At 38.9% G+C, this 21,584-nt stretch overlaps 1 protein-coding gene across 1 annotated transcript; it reads left to right on the forward strand.

Moving 5' to 3' along the window:
- Positions 1-367: 367 nt before the first annotated feature.
- Positions 368-21,262, forward strand: LOC119425922 (ATPase family AAA domain-containing protein 2). Its single transcript, XM_037693480.1, has 28 exons — positions 368-587; positions 3,761-3,945; positions 5,129-5,157; positions 5,713-5,806; positions 6,503-6,572; positions 8,066-8,144; positions 8,214-8,339; positions 9,059-9,125; positions 9,959-10,066; positions 10,305-10,413; positions 10,508-10,623; positions 10,810-10,984; positions 11,915-12,003; positions 12,094-12,253; positions 12,418-12,508; positions 12,596-12,910; positions 13,000-13,117; positions 13,666-13,852; positions 14,476-14,661; positions 14,844-14,979; positions 15,119-15,312; positions 16,720-16,879; positions 17,166-17,288; positions 17,440-17,523; positions 18,145-18,540; positions 19,769-19,899; positions 20,701-20,829; positions 21,213-21,262. Exons 1-28 carry the CDS (start codon positions 423-425, stop codon positions 21,243-21,245), a joined length of 3,855 nt encoding a protein of 1,284 aa, XP_037549408.1. The 5' UTR covers positions 368-422; the 3' UTR covers positions 21,246-21,262.
- Positions 21,263-21,584: the final 322 nt, after the last annotated feature.

The raw sequence follows: 21,584 nt of genomic DNA on the forward strand, positions 1-21,584 counted from the left end.
ATTGTAGCAATGTCACTACATTTAACTTATTGTATTATAAAAAAAAACGACGACATTTCATTTTCTGTGATGACAATGTCAGCGTATGTAAATAAAAACAAGTGAAAAAACAAAAAAAACTGCAGGTTTATTTTACGTTCATTACGTCATGACGTCACTAGGCGGCGGCAGAACTCTGGCTTTTAAATCGACGCAGCGGCTTCTGTTTGGTCCGGTCGGCTTATCAAGCAGTTTGGGTGTGTTTGAGATTCAGTTCTCGATCTACTGACGGAACAGGCGGTGCTTCGTCTCAGCAAAACAGCCGTAAACACTTTTGAAGGTAGTCATGCAGGTTCCTTCTCGTTTTTATTCTTCGGTGCTATAGCCGCTAAGCTAACAGTAGCAATCCCCACGGCTCTTCAGTTTGTGCGTGCGTCGTTGCCATGGTGACGCTCCGAGATAGAGGTAAAAGGGACGGGGTTCAGAGCAGCCGGCCGCCCCTGAGGCAGCTCAGGTCGGCCACAGGCTCCAAGACCACTCCGCGATGTGCACCAGAGACCCGGAACAGGCGTGCGGTGACCCGGCCACAGGAGCGAGGAGTTTCCGATGTGAGTTCGTTTCTGGAACACCTCACGCACTCGTAAACAAAGTTTAACTGCATCATTTAAAGTTCAATTATTCGTTTGTCATGTTGTGTGAAGTGTTGTTCTGATGAGATCTGTGTTCCCAACATCTCCAGTAATCCGCTGAAATATATAGAAACACTCTCGGTTTATCATAAATTAAGCTGTTGACAAATTAGTGAGCTTATTTTCAAGAGAAGCAATCTTTACTTTTATTCTCAACCACCATATTCAGGCTCCCCCATTACAATGAATACAAGAGAGCAAAATCTTTTGTTAATTTTCTTAAAGAGGCAAGCATTCAAAATGTTTATTGTCATGTGCACAACTGGAAACGTGTTTCCCTGAGCAAATAAGTTCTTACTTTGTTGTCCACAATCAGTGACAAACTTAGAAAGTAAGCAGCAAAGTAAAATGTGAAAAATGTAATATTCAAAAGGTGCAAATAATTTCAGTTGAGTGACAGGAACATTCAGTTGTTTTATCATTGTTTTTTACTTCACATTTTTAATCCACTAAGTCAGTTTATGGTCTTCGTCATTATACAAGGTAAACATGCCATAAATGCTGTTTAAACAACAGAACAACATATTTTAGAGAAGTTTTACAAGTAATAATTGTATGATCTAGCACTTTTATTTGTTAACATTTGTTTTATTTGTTAATGCCGTATTTCATCATCTGTTGTAGAACTGCCCTTTTTGTTTATTTGCTTAACTGTCTATCTTCACTTTTCTCAACTTTTTATTTATTTACTTGGCTCCTTAAAGAAGTTGCATTATTTTAGCTGTGATAAAAAGTACTAAAATTATTAGCAAAGACAGTTTTGTTTTGTTGTGTTTTTATTTATTTATTTGTTTGTTTGTCATAACAAACAAACTGACAAACAAACAAACCACACTGCGCTCAACCACCTGGAGCAGAAAAACTCTTACGTCCGTATGCTCTTTGTGGACTTCACATCCGCCTTCAACACCATGATCCCCCAAACCCTGATGGACAAACTATCCACACTAGGACTAAGCCCCTCCATTTGCAACTGGGTACTAGACTTCTTAACAAACAGACCACAGTCAGTGAGGATCCACAACTTCTCCTCCTCCACCATAACCCTCAGTACTGGCTCTCCTCAGGGATGTGTGTTGAGCCCCCTCCTGTTTACTCTGCTCACGTATGATTGTGCAGCTACCCATCCAGGCTGTCACCTTGTAAAGTTTGCAGATGATACAGCGGTGGTGGGATGCATCACAAACAATGATGAGTCCAGCTACAGGCAGGAGGTGGAACACCTGGAAAGCTGGTGCAAAGAGAATAACCTTCACATCAATGTGATGAAGACAAAGGAGATGATTGTGGACTTCAGAAGGAACAAACACACCTACACCCCCCTGAACATAAGAGGATCTGCGGTGGAAGTGGTCTCCAGCTACAAGTACTTGGGTGTGCACATGAATGACAACCTCCGCTGGAGCAACAACACCCCCAGCCTGATCAAGAAAGCTCATCAGAGACTCTACTTCCTCAGACGGCTGAGACGAGCTGGTCTGGGAAGCTCAGTCCTCACCTCCTTCTACAGGTGTGCAGTGGAGAGCATCCTGTGCTCGAGCATCAACGTATGGCATGGAGGCTGCACAGCTGCAGAAAGAAAAGCTTTGCAGAGAGTGGTGAAGGCTGCACAGAAATCTGTTGGAGTCAGTCTCCCCACCATCACAGACATCTACACCTCTAGATGCAGGAAGAGGGCCACCTGCATCATGAAGGACCCCACTCACCCAGCACACACACTTTTTGCCCCACTCCCCTCGGGAGGGAGGCTGAGGGGCACTGAGTGTAGAACCACTAGACTGAGGAACAGCTTCTACCCTGAGGCTGTTAGACTCATGAATCTCTAACCAGAATAATCACTGTGAAAAATCACATCATGTTGCTGCTGATCTGTTTCATGTTGCTGCTGATCTGTTTCATGTTGCTGCTGATCTGTTTCAATGTTGATGTGTTCATGCGTGCTCATCTGCTCACAGACTCATGTTCATGTTTGTGCTGATGTTCAATGTTTTATGTTATGAGTGCTTAGTGTATATTTAGTTGATGTTTTTCTTGGTTCATATCTTAGATGTTATTACTGTTTTTCTTAGACATTTTATTGTTGGATGTAACTGGGACCCTGTGTACATAATTTCGCTCCACCACATGTACCACATGAGGTGCGAATGACAATAAAGAAACTCTGACTCTGATAACTGGTGCTGTCCCTAATCAACAAGTGAAGTTCATTTATGTAATATAGTTTTGCCTTATTGTCTATGCATATAACACATTTCACATGTTTATCTTGAAATTTTCTAAGAAGTAGATTAATAACAGAAATGCAGCAACAATACTTTTAACATCTAACAGCCAAACTGTCAATGGGACTGAAAATGTTCAGATATTTCACATCGTTAGGCAGATTTTCCAACACGTTACAGTATAAAAAGAAAAATGTAAAACTGAAATATTAATAAGGAACCAAGCTGACTTTCTCTTTTGTTGTTTGGATTTTTATGTTGAATTTGTTATTGCAAATGCTTTTTAAATTGAATAAATGCCTGAACCTGCACAACTTTTCAATTTTTGTCAAGTTTCCCTTACAAAAAGAAGTATATATAATGGTTGAGTTGTTAATTAAAAAGAGATCAGTAAATATTCAAGATTGTGCCTCTAAACCAGTGCTTCCTAAAGTTTTTTTTTTTTTTTTTTTAATGATTGTAACAAAGGCTCGTCACCCCATCTAGTGCCAGGTAAAATACGGTATATAAAACCTGTTAAAAACACTAAATAAGAATAGGAACAATGCCAACAGTAGAACTTTTATTCTTTTACAACTTCTGTATTTATTCTTTGTGTTAATTATGGTGAAAATAATGCAACAAGTAATCATTCTCAAATCTAAACTGATATCTGGAGATTATTCAAGGACCCACACTTAGTGTTTTATAACCCCAATTAGGATCATGACCCCAGTTTTATAGGAACCACTGCTCTAATAATATATTGGTGCACTTGTATACTGATTTACATGTTACTGCTGTGCTGCTCGTGGAAACAAAGCGTCGACTGACAGTGTGAGCATGACGTCGTGGGCATTTCAAGGCACTAACTTGTGAAATGTTCTTCAGGGACTTTCTGCTGAGGAAGATACACTGTATGTGTTTCTGCTTGATTCAGAAACACACAAGGATGAAGATCCAAAAGTGTTTCTGCTTGATTCAGAAACACACAAGGATGAAGATCCAAAAGTGTTTCTGCTTGATCCAGAAACACACAAAGATGAAGATCGAAAACCAGCGAGGAGCACCACGAGGTCAGGAACCACTTCTGAAATCCCTTTCAACTGGGACATAACCAGTGAAGGTTTGAAATGATTAGTCAGATATTTGAAATGCCCGAGGATAAAAACAGTTATCATAGAGCTGCTACGTTGTGTTTTGTTTTATTTGTGCCACTGAACAGATTCAGCTTGAAAAATAACGTTAAACTTTACGTGTGTATTATTTACAAATCACGGTATTACTTTAAAATAAATTGATAGAAAAATATTGTAAACTCGAAGCCACAATAATAAAAACTCCTGTAATAAAGTGAGCGCATTTGAGCAATTCTCAAAATGTTATGGGCCTTCAAAAGGGCTTAAAATTAGTATTTAAAAAACATAATGTAACAATAAAAATAATTGGGAACTACTCATTTTAATATTATACGATTTGTTATATGTTTACCACATATATAATATTTATATAACGTGTACAGTATTTATGCATATCAACAAAACTGAAAGAGTTATGGCATCTGTGAGATATTATCCTCTAGCATCTCAAGGTCAAGGTTTCCTTCATTGTCATTTGCCTCTCGTGTGGTACATGTGGTGGAACGACACTGTGCACAGGATCTACAGTGATCACAGACAGATTACAAAGCGCCAACAAAAAGAACGATCCTCTGTAATCCAGGGGATAGGATTATGGAATGGTCTGGAGGATACATTTAAAAATGCCAGATCTCAACATATATTTAAGAGAATGTTAAAGGAGAGTTATTTGACAGAATATGAAAAACTCCAAATTGAATCCACTAAAGTTATTGTTTGAGTTGATGATGTTGTTCTTCAGTTGATGTTGCTTTTAAATCACTGAAGTTGTTGCACATCTTGCTTTTTGTTTGGTAACAAGACAGTAAGGGTAAAAAAGGGGCAGATATTATAAGATTAACTCTTCTTCTGCTGCCTTTCGTTTTATTTTGACTGTATAATTTTTTTTTATTATTTTTGAGTTGTTATGGTTTTAATGCAATGAAATGAATAAATTAAAAGAAATCAGAAATCTACAGTGATTTGTCCCTGAAATGTGGAAAACAACTTGACGGAATAGTTTAGCTGATGTGAAATTCTCAGGTCAAATCCAAGCGTCTTCAGACTCGACTGAACAGAGTAAATATTCTGCTGAGCGTGTTTTTAGTTTTTCATACTGAGGTTTGTTTTGTGTTAACAGGAGATCCTCGAGGCTTCTGAAACCTTCAGGTAAAGACAGAAACAGAAAATGTTAGAATCCTGTCAAGGTTTTGAGAGTTCATCTTTAAAACATTTCAAATTAATTTGATGCCCTTTTATGTTTGGACGGGTGTTTATTTTCATTTTTATATATATATATATATATATATATATATAGTCACCAATCTCTTTGTCCCAGAGGAAGTCGTGTCCTTCATTTGACTAATTATGATTTCTCATCAGAATATTTTCCTCTTAAATTAAATGTGTGCACACCAAAACAGTTTTTAGATTGTGTTACATTCTAATAGCTGTTTATGTTTAATACATCTTATACACAATTCACACTTAACGTTTAACTCACTCACAGGTAAAATAAGTAACTCTGCTCATCTGACAAAAAAAAAGTGTTTTTTTACAGCGTGGCTTCCTTTTTGTTAATTTGCTCATAACATTTTGCAGAACAGTGTTATTTATAAGTAGGATGTAGTTAATAAAAAATAATTCTGGTTTTGTTTACGTTTTACTCATTATATTTGCTGTTTGTGAACGATATCATGCACAGAAATGTTCATGTTGTCCCAGGTGGCAGAAGGAGTGAGCCGAGGAGAAGCACCAGGCCGTCCAAACTGACCAGCAGATACCAGGCATCCAACATGTTGGATGGCCTCAGCAACAAGTAAGACCTCCGAGTGGCATCAAACAACACTGGAGCTGCAAGGATTCATCGTTTTGAACTCAATGCATTGCAAAAAAACCCAACATTATTTGTCTGGTTTTCAAGTTTCAAAATAGAGCAAATATTAAAGAACATCTATGTGTAGTAATGTCATGTTCTGATCAGGTTGTAAGGTGCATAAACCCTCAAAACCACCTCATTAGCTACATCTGTTCAATTGTTAGCACAAATAGCTAATCAGCCAATCACATGGCTGCAACTCTTTAGGCATGTAGTCGTGGTGCAGTCTATTTCCTGAAGTTCAAACGGCCTCAAAATGAGGAAGAAAGGTGATTAAAGTGACTGAATGTAGAAGGTTGTTCTGAAAGATTTTACAGTTCTTGATAGCTTTTTTTGTACTTTTGCTTAATAAAACAGTATGTTGATTAAATTATTATTTTTTATAATAATAATAATAAAAACAAAAAATACTTTAAAAAAAACAAAATCAGTCATTAAACCTCTTTTCCACCCTTTCGTTTTATGGTGTTGATGCACATCTCGAGTTGTGACACTTCTGTTTGCAAACATCTTTTATATTATCGCCAACACCCGTTCTCGGTTGTTCCTAATTTATGCTGAAACGTTTCTAAGACTGACATAAAATAAATTCAATGTGAAAAAGTACAGATGAACCAAACACGTGTTTCTGTGCAGCACATCGAGTGCACTGCTGAAGAGGATGGGCAACATGAAGAGGAGACTCGTTAGTAACAACAAAGAAGGAGTGAGTAACTCGCATTGTAACAATATATTAATTATTATGATTATTTATCAGAATAGCATCAGCAAATGAAGACCTAACAGAATATAAGTAGTATTTTTTAAAGAAAAGATGGCGCAACACATATTTCCCATGACACAACTTGTTTTGGAACATATAGAAAAATATAGATATTTTATTCTAATTTTTCAACATTGTCATTAAATTTGTTGTATGTATTAAATGAAAGCTGGATTGTCATCTCACACAAAGCCCCATTTTCTATATTTTCTGAGACATTTGTGTCTTTAAGCGGCCCCTGAAAGCAGCTGTTGACGTTCTGACTACGTTTACATTCGTCTGAGTCGGCTTTAAAGCCCCACTTGAAACTGAGCTGACATGCTGCCAGGGTGGACACCCCCCTCTCTTATCAGCTCACTGTGAGGGTGGTGCGTCTGCTCGCAGAACATGGGGAGGGGGTGACAACTCTATCAGCTGTTAACAGCCGAAAGCCTGAGGAGCACTAGAACATGTTTATGTTTATGTAACGTGAAGTTTAGAAGTTGACGGAGTTTAAATGTTGTAGTTGCGCTGTGGGTTTTCTCCGGAATCAATATGAACGATATTATCTTTGACTCAGATTTTAGATGGAGTGTACAATGTTTAAGATTCTTGTAGTCCCATCGTGAGCTTAAAAAAATAAAGACTGTGGCCTGTTAATGTTGTCAGACAATAAGAGGCAAAGTGTTAGCAGAAGCTTTCGTACATTAATCGTATGAGCAAGTCCTGTTTTAGTAATAATGTCTTCCTGAAATGTTTTTTTTTCTGTGTTGTGTGATGAGAACTAGCATCAAACTCCAATCTGAAACACATTACACCAAACCAAGTAATATCCTTGATTTTTATTAAATTTAATTAATAAATTATGATTTGTCGTTGGAATATTTTCTTCCGGGCTTCATTACATCATAAATCTATGCCAGTTCCAGCTGGGTGGTGATCATCTTTGCTGCGTTTTGAAACCTCAGTCTGCAGGTTCGCTGCACATTTATTAGTCTTTCCCTATTTTTAATTTCCCAGTCGTACGTCCCCCCCACCCTGCACTTGTTTCTCAGTCTTGTTTTCAGATCACAGACAAGAAATAAACGAGAGAAGTGATGATGACTGTTAAGCTGTTAAATATAATATAATTTGTAAAAAAATAATAATAATCTGGACAATTAGCTGTAAAGGTTTTTGTAGTAAAAGTTTAATTTTGTCAGTCTCAGTCAGCGATTTATTTGTATCACATGCTAAAGTTGAAGCTGCTGCTTTCTTTAAATGTGATTGAAGAGTTTGTGTGTCTGGTTTTCTCCGTAGCTTTGACTTCTCATTCAAAAACAAAAAGTTGACCTGAACTGACTGAATTATATTTTTGGCTATTTCAGAATGACATAGGCCTAACTTTAGATTTGACCTTAAAAAAAACTAGAACTTGTAAAATGTATTAAATTGTTTTTGGTCTGATAAATTTCCAGAAGATCTACTCAAAAGCCCAGAAGAGAAGAACACCAGTACCACCACAGAGAGACCTCAGTGACGGCGAGGATGGCAACGGTTTGTTCAAACAGGAAGGAGGAGTAAGGAAACGGGAAGACGTATTTATTGGTGAATATGTGTTTCCAGGTGAGACCATTGATGAGGACAGTGGGAACGGAACCGCTGCAGATGAAGACAGCAACTCCAGCGAGAACCAGAACTTTGATGCCAAACTGAGCCGAGCTTCATCGCTGTACCAGGGCCCCAGCGGTGGTCGGTGCTCTCCTGCCTTTTCACACAAAAAGCTCGTATTTCAGGACTATATTTTTCAATCTGTACAGTAAAAAGTCATCAAATTATTTTGACAGATTTTGGCAGCACATAATATTTTATTTGAAAGCGAACGATCAGCCAGTGGTCAACATTTAGCAGAAACGTATTTCTACAAAGAGAATTATTGAAAAGTTATTATTGTATTTTTCATTTATTATGACATACACATCATATAACCCTACACAAGAACAGTACGCACCCTCTTAGATACATATCTGCGTATTTGTTTAAATATACAAGAGATGATAACCCATAGTAGAAAATGTATTGTCTCTTATCGTCCTATCTGGTCAATCTTGTCCTTAGATGTCCTCTTCTTCTTGAGACATGTCCACACCTTCCATAAATGTCTTGAAAGGTCTCCATATGTTTTAAAATGCTTGCTTTCCCCTTTTTGAAGAAATGTTATCCGTTCCGGGGTAAAGTCATTAGCATTTGCCTAATCCATTGCTTGAATCCAGAAAAGTGCAATCAGCCTTTTAGCTTGTAAAAGACGAATATCAATTAATAGATGTTCACATATTGGGATACAGACCTAGTATGAACAAGCCCAGATCTAGTACAATGTCCTTTGAGACAAGATGTTCTATGGTTTGTTTTATTGCTATCCAAAATTGTTTTATGCTTTGATGATTTTTCCTTTTTCTGATAACGCTCAGAGTTTCAGAAAGGAACCCTTCGGATCAGCGCTTCAGGACCAAACACAACCCCCAGAGGGGCCCTCAGGTAAATAATTTATGTGGAAAAATTACAAAGAAAAAAACGTTTGAGCCTCATTGATTTTAAATATACAATCAATAATAAAAATGCTCATCTTTCTTAATTTGTTTTTATCCTGTTAAAGTAATGTCCATAAAATTACCATTGAAGCAAAGAAATTATTATTTTACAGTAAGCCATGTTTTTCTGTAACTTTTAAAATGACTTAATTTATTCAGAGTTATTGGTAATTTAACTTTACTTAACGTAACAACTTGAGTATTAGTCTTAATTGTTAGATTTGTCCTTAATAATTAGTTTTAGTAGAACTATTTAAAAATAATACAGATTAGTTTTTTTTTTAATACCTTGAATCAATGTTTACTTTTTTATTATTGGCTTTTTTAAACCGTTACCCTTGGAAATATTTCAGGAGCCATTGTGTCCGTTTGTTTTTTCTCCTATGTTTATTTAAGTTATATATTATATATGCACTTTTACATTAGCTTATGTTTGTTATTATAGAAACATGTTTATTTCAGCAAGGCGGTCAAAGAAAATTCAGATTATCTTTCAAAAATTTGACAATAGTTAATGTAAACGTGTGGACGTGCTTTTAAAAACAACAATGTTAAATACATATAATATTACTACACATCTTGGGGTATGTCAATATAATCTGTAGCGTAATAATCTATTCCCTCTGTTATGGTCTATGAGTGACTAACATCTGAATGTTGATCAAATATGTTTGGTGCTCTGGTAAAATTGTTTTGTTGATCATTTCCAGAAGATAATTCCTGCACGAACACTTTGTCCTTTACCTCAAGATACTCACCTGTTACAATTCTTTTCACCAGGCCCACTCGGTGTGCGCAGTCCAATCACTCCGAGGCTGACAGCTCTGATGATGAGGATGAAGGAGCCTCTAGCAGGTCAGTAAAAATGATCAATTTACTCATTAAGGAGTTTGATGTAAACTTTACTTTGTCCCTGACTGGAATGATAAACAGTTGTCTCTCATTTAGGATTTTATTTGGTTAAACTTTACTTTTATTTCTCCAAAAGTAAAAAAAAAAAAAAAAAAACACTGTCGTTGTATTCAGTGCTCACGTCATCATCATAACCTTTATTTACACGTAATATGTGTTTGCGTTTAGATTTGTTGTCACTGATGAGCAAGTACTTTTAACTTTGCCTTTACAGCTGCCGTCCGCTCGGCCTGCATACGGAGCAGCTTTTTAGTTCTTGCAGAGACAAGATGGCCAGAGGAGCAGGTCTGGCAGACATTGATCCTATGGCCATCGATCAATCAGTGAGTTGTGATGAAGTCATTTATAAAACTTTCAGTGACCAGTCTACCGGTGATTCTTATTCTTACTCCTTTGTTTCTTCCTTCGTCTCTTCAGGTGGGGTTCGACAGCATCGGAGGTCTGTCGGGTCACATTTCAGCGCTGAAAGAAATGGTCGTCTTCCCGCTCCTGTACCCAGAGGTGTTTGACAATTTCAAGATCCAGCCTCCCAGGTGACATCAGTTTGTGGTCTAAATGTAAAAAAAACGCATATCTAAATGTTTCTAACCTGTGAATATAGACTGTTATTACTCTCAGATTGAGTTTTTAAAATGTTTTGTTACAACTTACTAACACAGACAGCCAGACATTCAACTTGCATTTTGTAAAACATGATATATGTCTGCGTCTGTCTCCAGAGGTTGTCTGTTTTATGGCCCTCCTGGCACTGGAAAAACTCTGGTTGCCCGAGCGTTGGCCAACGAGTGTAGCCATGGCAACAGGAAGGTGTCCTTCTTCATGAGGAAAGGAGCGGACTGCCTCAGCAAGTGGGTGGGGGAATCAGAGAGGCAGCTGCGGCTGCTGTTTGAACAGGTAACTCTTCAACATATTCACCTGAGCTCACTGTGCTGCCGCCTGCTGGCCAACTGCAAATTAAAAAAGTTTACATCATGAAATACATTCACACTTTTAACGCTTTGTACTATTTTCAGAATAAATTATTGTTTACAAATGTCAGATGAAATGCGATTAAGCATCCTGTTTTTATATATATATTTAAAAAGCTACATATTTTACTACAAACTGAAAACAGGTTCTGTTGGGTTTTTTCTTTTAAATTGTTTCAATTAAATCAGATTTATTGTTGTATAGCTGTTATTTATTCTCAATATTCTATCATAGCTGAGCATTATTTTTTTTTAAGTTGTCTTTGGCTTCTAAAAAGTACATAAGCATTTATATCTATTATTAAACTATGGAGTAAATGAGAAAGGTACATATGTAACACCAAAGTCCATGTTCAATAATCCAGGTATAAAATCCAACAATGTTCAGTCAGGTCATCTGGACGGTTTCTGGTTTTTTTTGTGCTGCGACGTTTCACCTTCCATCCAGAATGCTTCATCAGTCTGAGGAAACACCAAACAAAACTGCTTCTCCCCCAACAGCCTATTCCAAAGTGGAAAAAAACAGTTATGTTGGTGCTAAGTTGGTCTCTGGGGCCCGCCCTCTCCCTCGTCTCCAGTCATGTCAAACTGGTTCAAAACACTAAAGTCCATGCGCAATAATCCAGGTATAAAATCCAACAATCCAATTCCACTTTGGAGTAAGCTGTTGTGGGGAGAAGTAGTTTTGTTTGGCGTTTCCTCAGACTGATGAAGCCTTCTGGATGGAAGGTGAAACGTCTCAGCACAAAAAAAAAAAAAGAAACCGTCCAGATGACCTGACTGAACACTGTTGGGTAAATACGTAACTTTAATGACTCTCGACCGTTATATTTTTGCCCCTCCGTCTGTTCTTCAGGCTTACCAGAAGCGTCCTTCTATCATCTTTTTTGATGAGATCGATGGTTTGGCTCCTGTTCGATCCAGCAGACAAGATCAGATTCACAGGTCTTTACAGTCATATTTAGCCAACCTCTGCTTTCTTTTTAAGGCCCAAAATGAATAAATAAATCACAACTTGTTTTTCAATTCTTGCAGTTCCATTGTATCGACTCTCCTGGCTCTTATGGACGGGCTGGACAGCCGAGGGGAAGTAGTTGTGATCGGAGCGACAAACCGGCTGGACTCCATCGACCCGGCACTGCGGCGTCCTGGGCGCTTTGACCGAGAGTTCCTTTTCAGCCTTCCTGACAGAGAGGTCTTTCTCTTACTTACCATTATTACTGCCTTCCTTCCTCTCTAACATTTTGTGTTGTAATTCACATATAGTTTACTTTTGAAGAATTTAATAGTCTTTATTTGCATCAACATGTTAGGTAAATTAGATGAAGTTATCCATTTTTATTATTTATTGTGTTTTAGTCTCGTAAAGAGATCCTGAAGATTCACACCCAGCAGTGGAAACCTCCTCCATCTGAAGAGTTTCTGGATGAACTAGCTGAAAAATGTGTTGGTAAGAGAGATCACGATACATTTTTCTTTAGTGTTTGCAACGCTGGATCGTTTTAAATTTACCTTCCTGAATCTCCACCTCTTTTAGGTTACTGTGGTGCTGACATCAAAGCGGTGTGCACGGAGGCGGCGCTGTGCGCGCTGCGTCGCCGGTACCCGCAGATCTATGGAACCTCCCAGAAGCTTCTGCTGGACGTTTCCTCAATCTCTGTCAGCAGCTGCGACTTTGTGGCAGCCATCAGGAAGATGAAGCCGGCGTCGCAGCGCTCCACTGCCTGTCCAGCCAAACCTCTGTCCCCTGTTGTTCAACCCCTGCTGGGCACCGCCCTCCGTCACATCCTGGAAGTCCTGCAGAGGCTGTTTCCTCACGCTGAGCAGGGAATGAAGAGGAAGAGGGAGCCAGGTGAGTCAAAGTTCAAAGCCGGAGACTCTGCTGCTGGGTCCATTCTTCCATCTTATTTACAAACATCACATCTGTTGTCTGCATGCAAGATCTGACTTCTGGTGTTCTTGACGATGGCCTGATGAGTGGAGAGGAAGAGGGCACCACAACATGCAGCATCTCTGCACCCTCTACTTCCCGGACCAAAAACTTCCTGTACTTTGCCAGGTAATTACCAGTATTAAAGCTGATTAGAAGAATATAAATGCATCTGGATGGTAACATTATTTAACCATATCAGCAAATCTGAATGATCACCTCAGAAATCTTCTCTAAGCTTTGACATAACTTCAACATAACAAAGTGTCAGATGTGTTAAATAGCTTTAATGACTCAGAACTTTAATCTGCCTTGTTCTCGTACATTTACTGTTCTATTTGCTCCTGTGCGGCTGTGACTGAGCGGTTAAAGCAGTCGTCATCCAATGCAAGAGTTGGGGGTTCGAATCCACCAGCAGTCACATGCCAAAGTGTCCCTGGGCAAGACACTGAACCCCTCATTGCCTCTGATGTGTGTCCCATCGATGTATGAATGTGATAAAGCTCTGATTAGTCTCTTTAGAATGATTTGTTCAATTAGCTTTGTACAGCTCTAGTAGAGTGTTGTATGAATGGGTAAATGAGACACAGATTGTAGTTTAAAGCACTTTGGGTATCTCAATAAGATAGAAAGGTGCTATATAAGTACAGTCCATTTACCATTTACCATTCCTGCAGGAGTGCAGTAAAACATCCAACGTCTCACCGCCCACGGATGCTCCTGGCAGGTCGCCCCGAATCTGGTCAGACCTCCCACCTAGCCCCCGCCATTCTGCACGCTTTGGAGCGTTTCACAGTTCACAGCCTGGACTCTGCTGTACTGTTTGGAGTCAGCTGCACCTCCCCAGAAGAAGCCTGCGCACAGGTGACATATATGTTAACTCTGATTCTCTAAATCAAAGTGAATTTTATTTTATTTAAAAACTCTTACTATCATAATTCAACCAAAATGCACGGTGAACTTACCTGAAACATGTAGACGAACGTGCTCCTCGGACCCTCAAAGGCCACAAAAATACAAGTTGCTCCGTGCATGTCTGTTTATTTTGAACAACCATGCATTTAAACTTTTGGGTAATGAAATTTTAAAATCCTTTTTCATTTGATCAAGATCTTGGAAGGACTTTAAGTCACTTATTCCTGTTGAAATGTTAAAAATGCCCTTGAAGATTTTAATATCAAGTTTGCTGTTAAACAGCTGTGTTTTGCAACAGAGAACAGAAATTGGTTTAGTTTATACACTATAATCTCATAATTTACTTTGGGTTACAGGTTTGATGATTAAAATAAAGTTTATTGTAATACTTTTACAGAAAGAAAACTTGTCTCGTGTTTTATTTTGAACAAGATGGACTAAACTATGCCCTTTACTGTCATCAAGTGGTGACAGCAGGAAGCTGCAGGAGGAAATTAAAATAAAAAGAATGACAGAAAACCAATAAAATATCTTATAAAAACACCACAAACTGGGTTCTCCCTCCTGATCAGGTGTTCTGCGAAGCCAAGCGGACAGCTCCCAGCATCCTCTACATCCCTCACATCCAGCAGTGGTGGGAGACGGCGGGACCAGCACTCAGGGCCTCTTTTCTCAGCTTGCTAGAAAGCATCCCCTCATTTTCTCCCATCCTGCTCCTCGCCACCTGTAGCATCCCTCATCAGGACCTGGACTCAGAGGTGAAGCCTGAACTTTGACTCAAAAGTAATATTTTTTAAATCTTAAAAGATTGCTGTAGATTTTGCACTATTTTCTGCACTTTTGGATCCTTTTTTGGTCAAAACCAAAATCAAATATGCCACAAATAATTAAGAAAAAAAAAACTAACTTGTAACAATCTGAAATTTGTCTTTATTCTCAGATTCAGTTTTTGTTTCGGGAGGAGTACGGGGAGGTGTACACCATGAGTGTTCCAACCAGGAAGGAGAGAATAGATTTCTTCAGTGATCTCGTTGTGAACCAGGCAGCTGAGCCTCCACCCTCCAACAATAAAGCAGGTATGTTGTTCAGAGACTTTGATTCGGGGTCTTTCTTGTGCTGATATAGGTCGATTACACTTATTGTAAAGTAAAAGATAAAATGGACTAATTGATGCTTTTCTTTTAAAAATGTTTTAATCCTCTGCCTTGTCGGTAGCTCAAACCATGGAGATCCTCCCTGTGGCTCCTCTGCCTCTCCCACGACAGATGTCTGAGCAGGAGCGCCTCCGTCTGGAGGAGCAGGAGGAGGACGTGTTGAGAGAGCTCCGTCTCTTCCTGCGCAACGTCACGGAGCGCTTGATGCTGGACCGCCGCTTCAAGGCCTTCACCAAACCAGTTGACATCGAGGAAGTAAAGACGTTTTGTTCAGTGTTGAGGGTTAACTGTTATACTCAAAGACTATAAGTTTATTTTTTGAGGAAAAGCAGAGCAGTGTGACCAAAAAAAATTACTGTAATTTCCAGACTATTGAGCGCACCTGAGCTGAGCTGAGCCTGCTAAATTAAAAATAAATAAATTGTACATGCTGTATATAGGCCGCACTTGTGTATAAGCTGCACGAGTCCACATTGTAACTTGAGAGATTTACACTGAAATTTTTTTAAACTTTTAATTAAATACGTACCGGTAACATACACAAATACGTACAGTAAATTTCTGAACAGAGCTGGTAACATAGCTGGTAAAAAAATAAATAAAAATACAGTAGCCTACCAGGAAGTCTGACAAAGTTAAGTCAGGTCCTCTGGACAGATGCTTCTTGTTGAAATGGTATGGTATAAAGTTTATTCATTTTAAAAAACAAAACAATTCCATAAACTATATATAAAAAAAATACAAGATATTTAAAATGAAAGGCGGCAGAAAGAAGAAAAAATCTTATTATATCTGCCCCTTTTTTCAAACAATTAGTTCAATGATAATAATCTTCAAGTAACAGAACAAAACGAATAACTAATTTTTCTAACTAATACAATACACACTAAGCTACTTCATATATATATATTTTTAACAATTCAGCTTTGATCTTTTTCTTAAATGTACACATTGACTTGGCATTTTTAACGTCACTCTAAACCATTTTTAAAGAGAGGAACTACCTTAGCTACTTTGAAATGTTTCAACTTTCATCTAAAAGATTTCATCAGTCCGAGGAGCTGCAACAAACTCACTCTTAAAAGCACCTTCACATAGTGGGTCAACCAGTTTGATGGTGCGCAGATGGTTTCTGGTGTCCGTCTTCTCCCCCGCCGACTTGTCGGAGGCAGCCATGGCTTTCTCGTTGAAATGCTTCATCTTTTATCCAAAAGACATCGTCAGTCTGAGGAGCTACAGTAAAGTCCCTGCTCCCCTGTGTAAGCTCCTTGTGCCAACAATGGGGAGGGGAGGGAAACCACGTTTCATTGGTCCACTGTGACCTGTTCGGTAATTTCATTGGTTAGATTTTTTTAAAAACCTTTTTATTTATAAAGGTTGTCTCATTGAGTCATGAGGACCAACCCCCCAAGACAGGCATGTATTGGGCAGCTATGTGAACACAGAGTGTGACGAGGCTAAATGTTTTGACAGCACGAAGCTCGCTAGCCCATACATTTTTTTTTTTAAATCCATAAATTTGCCACAGAATTGTATAAGCTGCGGGGTTCAAAGTGTGTGAAAAAAGTGGCAGCTTATAGTCCGGAAATTACGGTAACCACGTTTCTGCAAAATTTAATCAAAGGATCTCTAAAATGTAAAAGTACATCTTGTGTCCTCCAGATCCCAGACTACCTCTTGGTGATCAAGAAGCCCATGGATCTCTCCACGCTGCTGAGCAACATCGATGAGCAGAAATATGTCACAGTCAGTGAGTTTGTGTCAGACGCCGACCTCATCTGGCAAAACGCTCTTGAATACAACCCTGACAGCGACCCGCTGGGTGAGACGCCACTAGAGACCTGAGCACCCAGACTCAGTCTGTACATGGACAGTAGAGAATTCAAAAGTAGTTAGTTTCTCCTTTTTTTTAAAAACTTGCTATCAATTGAAAGCAAAAACAGATAATTTCAAGTAGAGGATTAATAAAAAATATATATATAAAAGGCCGTTAGAAGAAAGAATGTTTAAAACGCATGAATTTGCTGTAAGTAGCAATTGTTAAGTATAAAAATGGGCTTTTAATGTTGACATGTTTTAAAATCTATGGAAAACTTTTTGTGTGTCAGATCGCCACATCCGTCATCGTGCATGCGCGCTGAAGGATACGATCGGAGCCATCATCTGCGACGAACTGGACGAAGACTTTGCGAGAGTCTGTGAAGAAATCCAAGAGTCCCGTGTTCGACGAGGTAAAATAATTAAAGCTTCAATCTTTCCTGCAGCTTTTACGTCAAAACCCGTCTAAATTCTTTACATATAGATGCCAAATATTCCCACTTCATTTAGCTGTATTTATTTAAATCTCTGAATCACAAACTAAGACATTTATTTTGGCGACAGCGTTGTCATACAGGACCGGGATCAAGCAACGGACTAATGGCTTCTACAGATCTCTGTTCTCCAGAAACAGACATGGGCCACGAGGTACGTTTAGCTAAACACTCCTGTTAATATACAACTATGTCATGAAGAAACACTTTACTAGTTAAAGCTTTAATTAAATAATGGCTGTATTTTATTTCAACAATAAAAAACATACTTGCATGGGTATTGGAAAGGGGATATGTAAACGTATAGATTTTTTTTTTTATATCAATAAAGACTTTTCTGGTCTATTAAACTGTATTTAACATTGCTGTTTTTAAAAGCACATCCACACATTAATTATTGTCAAATTTTGAAAAGATAATCTGAATTTTCTTTGACCGCCTTGCTGAAATGAACATTTCTATAATAATAGACAGACGCTAAAGTCAAAGTTTAGGAAAAGCTGCAACGACAGGAAGCTTCAGAGTTTTTCATTTAAACATAACAAGCTCCGAGTCACAGCAGATGAGAGGAAGGGACAGATTCTGCTAACTGAGAGGACAGACGTTAACAAGAGGGACACTGACAGTGGAAGATAAAAGTCAAAAGCAGATGCCAAGATCAAGTGGACGGTAATGGAGGTTCAGCTGCACTCAGCCACATTTCTGCTCGGTTTAATGACGATTCCTGTTGTTACTCTGCCCTCAATCCCAACCCCCTTCTAACCGCTCCTTCCAGCACTCAAGAAAAAGCGTTACAAAAAGGCCCGAAGATCCAAGTGGAGCAACGGTGTCATTAGGAAACCGAAGAAGAAGAAGCCCCCAGTCTCAGCGTCGAATACCTCCTCCTCCACGTCCAGCAAAGCCAATTCTGACTCGAGCGCCGAGGAAATCAGAGGTGTCAGAACCGGAGTGGTGAATGGTTCAGCAGCTGGCCTGAGCTCATCCGGCGTGTCAGACAGCAGCGACGAGGAGCAGAGTCAGCGCAGCTTAAACCAGAGCGTCCTCGTGAACGGCTTCAACCACAGCAAGCTGCTCCCCAAACACAGGCTGAACCTGAGGCCTCGAACCCGCTCCTCGGAGACTGCCCCAGCTCCACGGAGGATGTTAAAGAGGGCTTATTTAAACAAATTAGGTCTGTATGACTAACAAAGATTTGGAACAAAAGCTGCACCGCTAGCTGAGGCATTGTGAGCTCCTTGCCATACTAACTGGTTTTCACTGGACCGCAACTGAGCTGCAAAGCCCTGCAGATGAGAAGTGTGTAAAAAAAAAAAATTAAAAAAGGGAGTGAAAGTGTTGCTGCTGCTGAGCAAGATTTAACAAGCAGCATTCTGGGCATGGAGCCAGCTGACGCAAAGCTGAGCTGAGAACAGAAGAGCTCTGATATCCCATCACAGAAACATGCACTTCAGAAGAGAATTCTTTTCTTCGTTTACTCAGCATGAAATTGTTTCAGGAGCGTGTTTAGACGAAGCCCGTTCCAGTTTATTTGAGGTTTAGGAGCTTCTTTGATAGAAAAAGACGGAACAATCCTCGTTAACGATCACTGCAGCTTTTCTATACACGGAGACTGTTGCGGACCGTACAGAGGAACGTTTTGTCGAGTCAACTCTAATTTAGCTGTGACGAAGAAAGGGGTGTCTGCAGATCTAGAAAGCTGATCTCTAAAATTAAAAGTAGAAAACAAACAACATATAGAGCTTATATAACTAAAGATATTTGTAAAACATTCTGAAACAAACTGCAGCTCTGCAGTAACATGTTGAATTGCTGCAGAAGCTTGTGCAATAACAACCGGTTAATTTAACCATTTTCGCTTGAATAATCCTTCTAATTAGTCATAATGTTCAGTGTCCTTGTATTACTTGCACTTTTTTCGTTCATGCATTCATTCCCTCACTAACCCATTAATAATTAGAGTATTGTTTACTGCCTGAACCTGACCCCCTCGGTAGTTTTAATCTGAAAGTAAAATATTTAACTAAGGAGTTCAACGATGAAGCTCAAAACCGTGGCGCGTTAACAGACAGATGGAAACGTTAAAAGTCACATTATGAGCCATGTTACTCAACTGGTGTTTCATTATCTGAGAAACATTTTGAAAGTTGAAAGATTTGGATCAAAATCTGACTTTAAAAAGTAATTCATGGATTTATTACAAGTAGAACGGAGTCTCGCAGACCTCTCTATAGGTCTCCAACAAGCTCCATAAACACACTGACTGATTCTAAATGCTGCTGCACGATTTCTTTTATGCTCTTATTGCAAAGAACAATGAGTAACCGTACGCTTAAAATCTGCTATTTAAACCAAATTTCCACCTGACGTCCGCCTCGTCCTACTTCCCATGTCTTCCTCAGAGACTCGCAGAAAGGATGACGGAGGGAACAAGGCTGCCCTGGAGCAAACACGGGTGCTCAGCGGCGAGAAATCTGCTCGGGTCCCTGAAGATAAAACACCTCCGCTGGTAGCTGATCACAACAAACTAAAGGTAAAGCACTCAAATTTAAATAACTACGTTCTTTCTAACCGCTGTTACCCTCTTTGTATGAAATGGGTCTTGTTATGATGAGCTTTGTTCTTATAAAAACACACCAAACATTAAAGATGGTGATTTCCCCCCCTAAACAAACTAAGTACTCCAATAAAAGCAACTAGACTTTTTTTTTTTTGGTTCATCTCGGCTCTTGAGTTTTGTCTTGAAAAAAATTGTGCTGATTTTAGAAATTCATGGGGAGCTTCAGGTTTTTCAAATATGTAATGCGTGATGAAATGTTTGTTTTTCTTCTCTTATAATGGCCGATGTTGTCCTTGTTCTAAGCCCCGCCCATTATTCACGGTCATGTTTCTCATTAAGACCAGCTGGTGCTTCGTCACCTTCAGGTGATCTCATTATTATTTAAAATTATCTTCTTAAATTATTTGCATTACAAGTATTCAGTATTTAATTAATTATTGTATGCCTCCAGTTAAAATGAATATTTTGTTAACTTGAGCCCTGTTTTTGTTTTGGGCGAGTGCTGTATCAGTATTAGTCCACCGCTAACTTAGCATTTAATTAAAAGAAAAAGAATATGAGTTGATTGGTTGAATTTATGTGACACTGAACTAAATGTTACAGATAAAACTCAAATGTTGCGTTTTTGTTGTTGTTCACACAGTTGTGGTTTATATTTCATGAATTTCAGAACTGCGAGGATGTTTTGAGTTTTTAAAGCTTTGTAGATCCCAAAACTTAATAAGTGAGAGCTTTGAAACAGGACTGGTAAACTTATTTGTTTGTATTTTTCAGGAATTGCTGAACAGAACTGTGTCTAAAACCGAAGGTGCTGAGGTGGAGCCACTGGAGAAGCTTTACGCTCTCCTGGCTCAGTGCATCTACAGACACAGAAACAACTACAACAAGACAGAACTCATCAAGGTAGGCAACCAAACAAAACGTCAGCTGACCGCTTATTGTATCCAGGAGCCTTTTTAATTTATTTTATACTTCGTTTAGAGATTTATAAACATAGACCCAGTCTTTATATGATTGTTACAACAAATTAAAGCTGTTGGCTCTGCTCAAGTTCAATAACTCTTTAAGACACATCATAGCAGGTGAACACAAATGAGTATCGTGTAGTTACTAAAATAAGATCTGTTCAGCAATCACATTTCTTTTAAAGTAATTTAAAATATTTCCATCCAGATTAAGCTTGACAGTGGATGAATTGATGAACTTGCTTGTTGCAAAAAAGACTTGCACTCATTAAAATCTCAAGGTCTAGTTTAGGAATTCATTAATTTTTTTGTGTTTCCTAGGAAATGAAGTCGGCGATCGACAGCTTCTCCTGAGCACCCTCACTAAAACCTGAACAAATTTAAAGTTGTTTTTGCCTTTGTACATTCATTTACACAAATCTAGCAGCATGGTGGCGCAACTGGTAGAGCTGCTGCCTCTCAGCGAGCAGGTCCTTGGTTCAAACCCCGGTCCGGGGGCCTTTCTGGGTGGAGTTTGCATGTTCTCTCCGTGCATGCGTGGGTTTTCTCCGGGTGCTCCGGTTTCCTCCCACAGACCAGAAACATGCATGTTAGGCTGATTGATAACTCTAAATTGTCCCTAGGTGTGAGTGAGCGAGTGAATGGTTGTTTGTCTCGTTTGTCTCTATGTGTCCCTGTGATGGACTTGCGACC

The sequence above is a fragment of the Nematolebias whitei genome, chromosome 19 (assembly GCF_014905685.2).
Source record: "Nematolebias whitei isolate Nwh7 chromosome 19, NemWhi1, whole genome shotgun sequence".
NCBI classification, from domain to species: domain Eukaryota; kingdom Metazoa; phylum Chordata; class Actinopteri; order Cyprinodontiformes; family Rivulidae; genus Nematolebias; species Nematolebias whitei.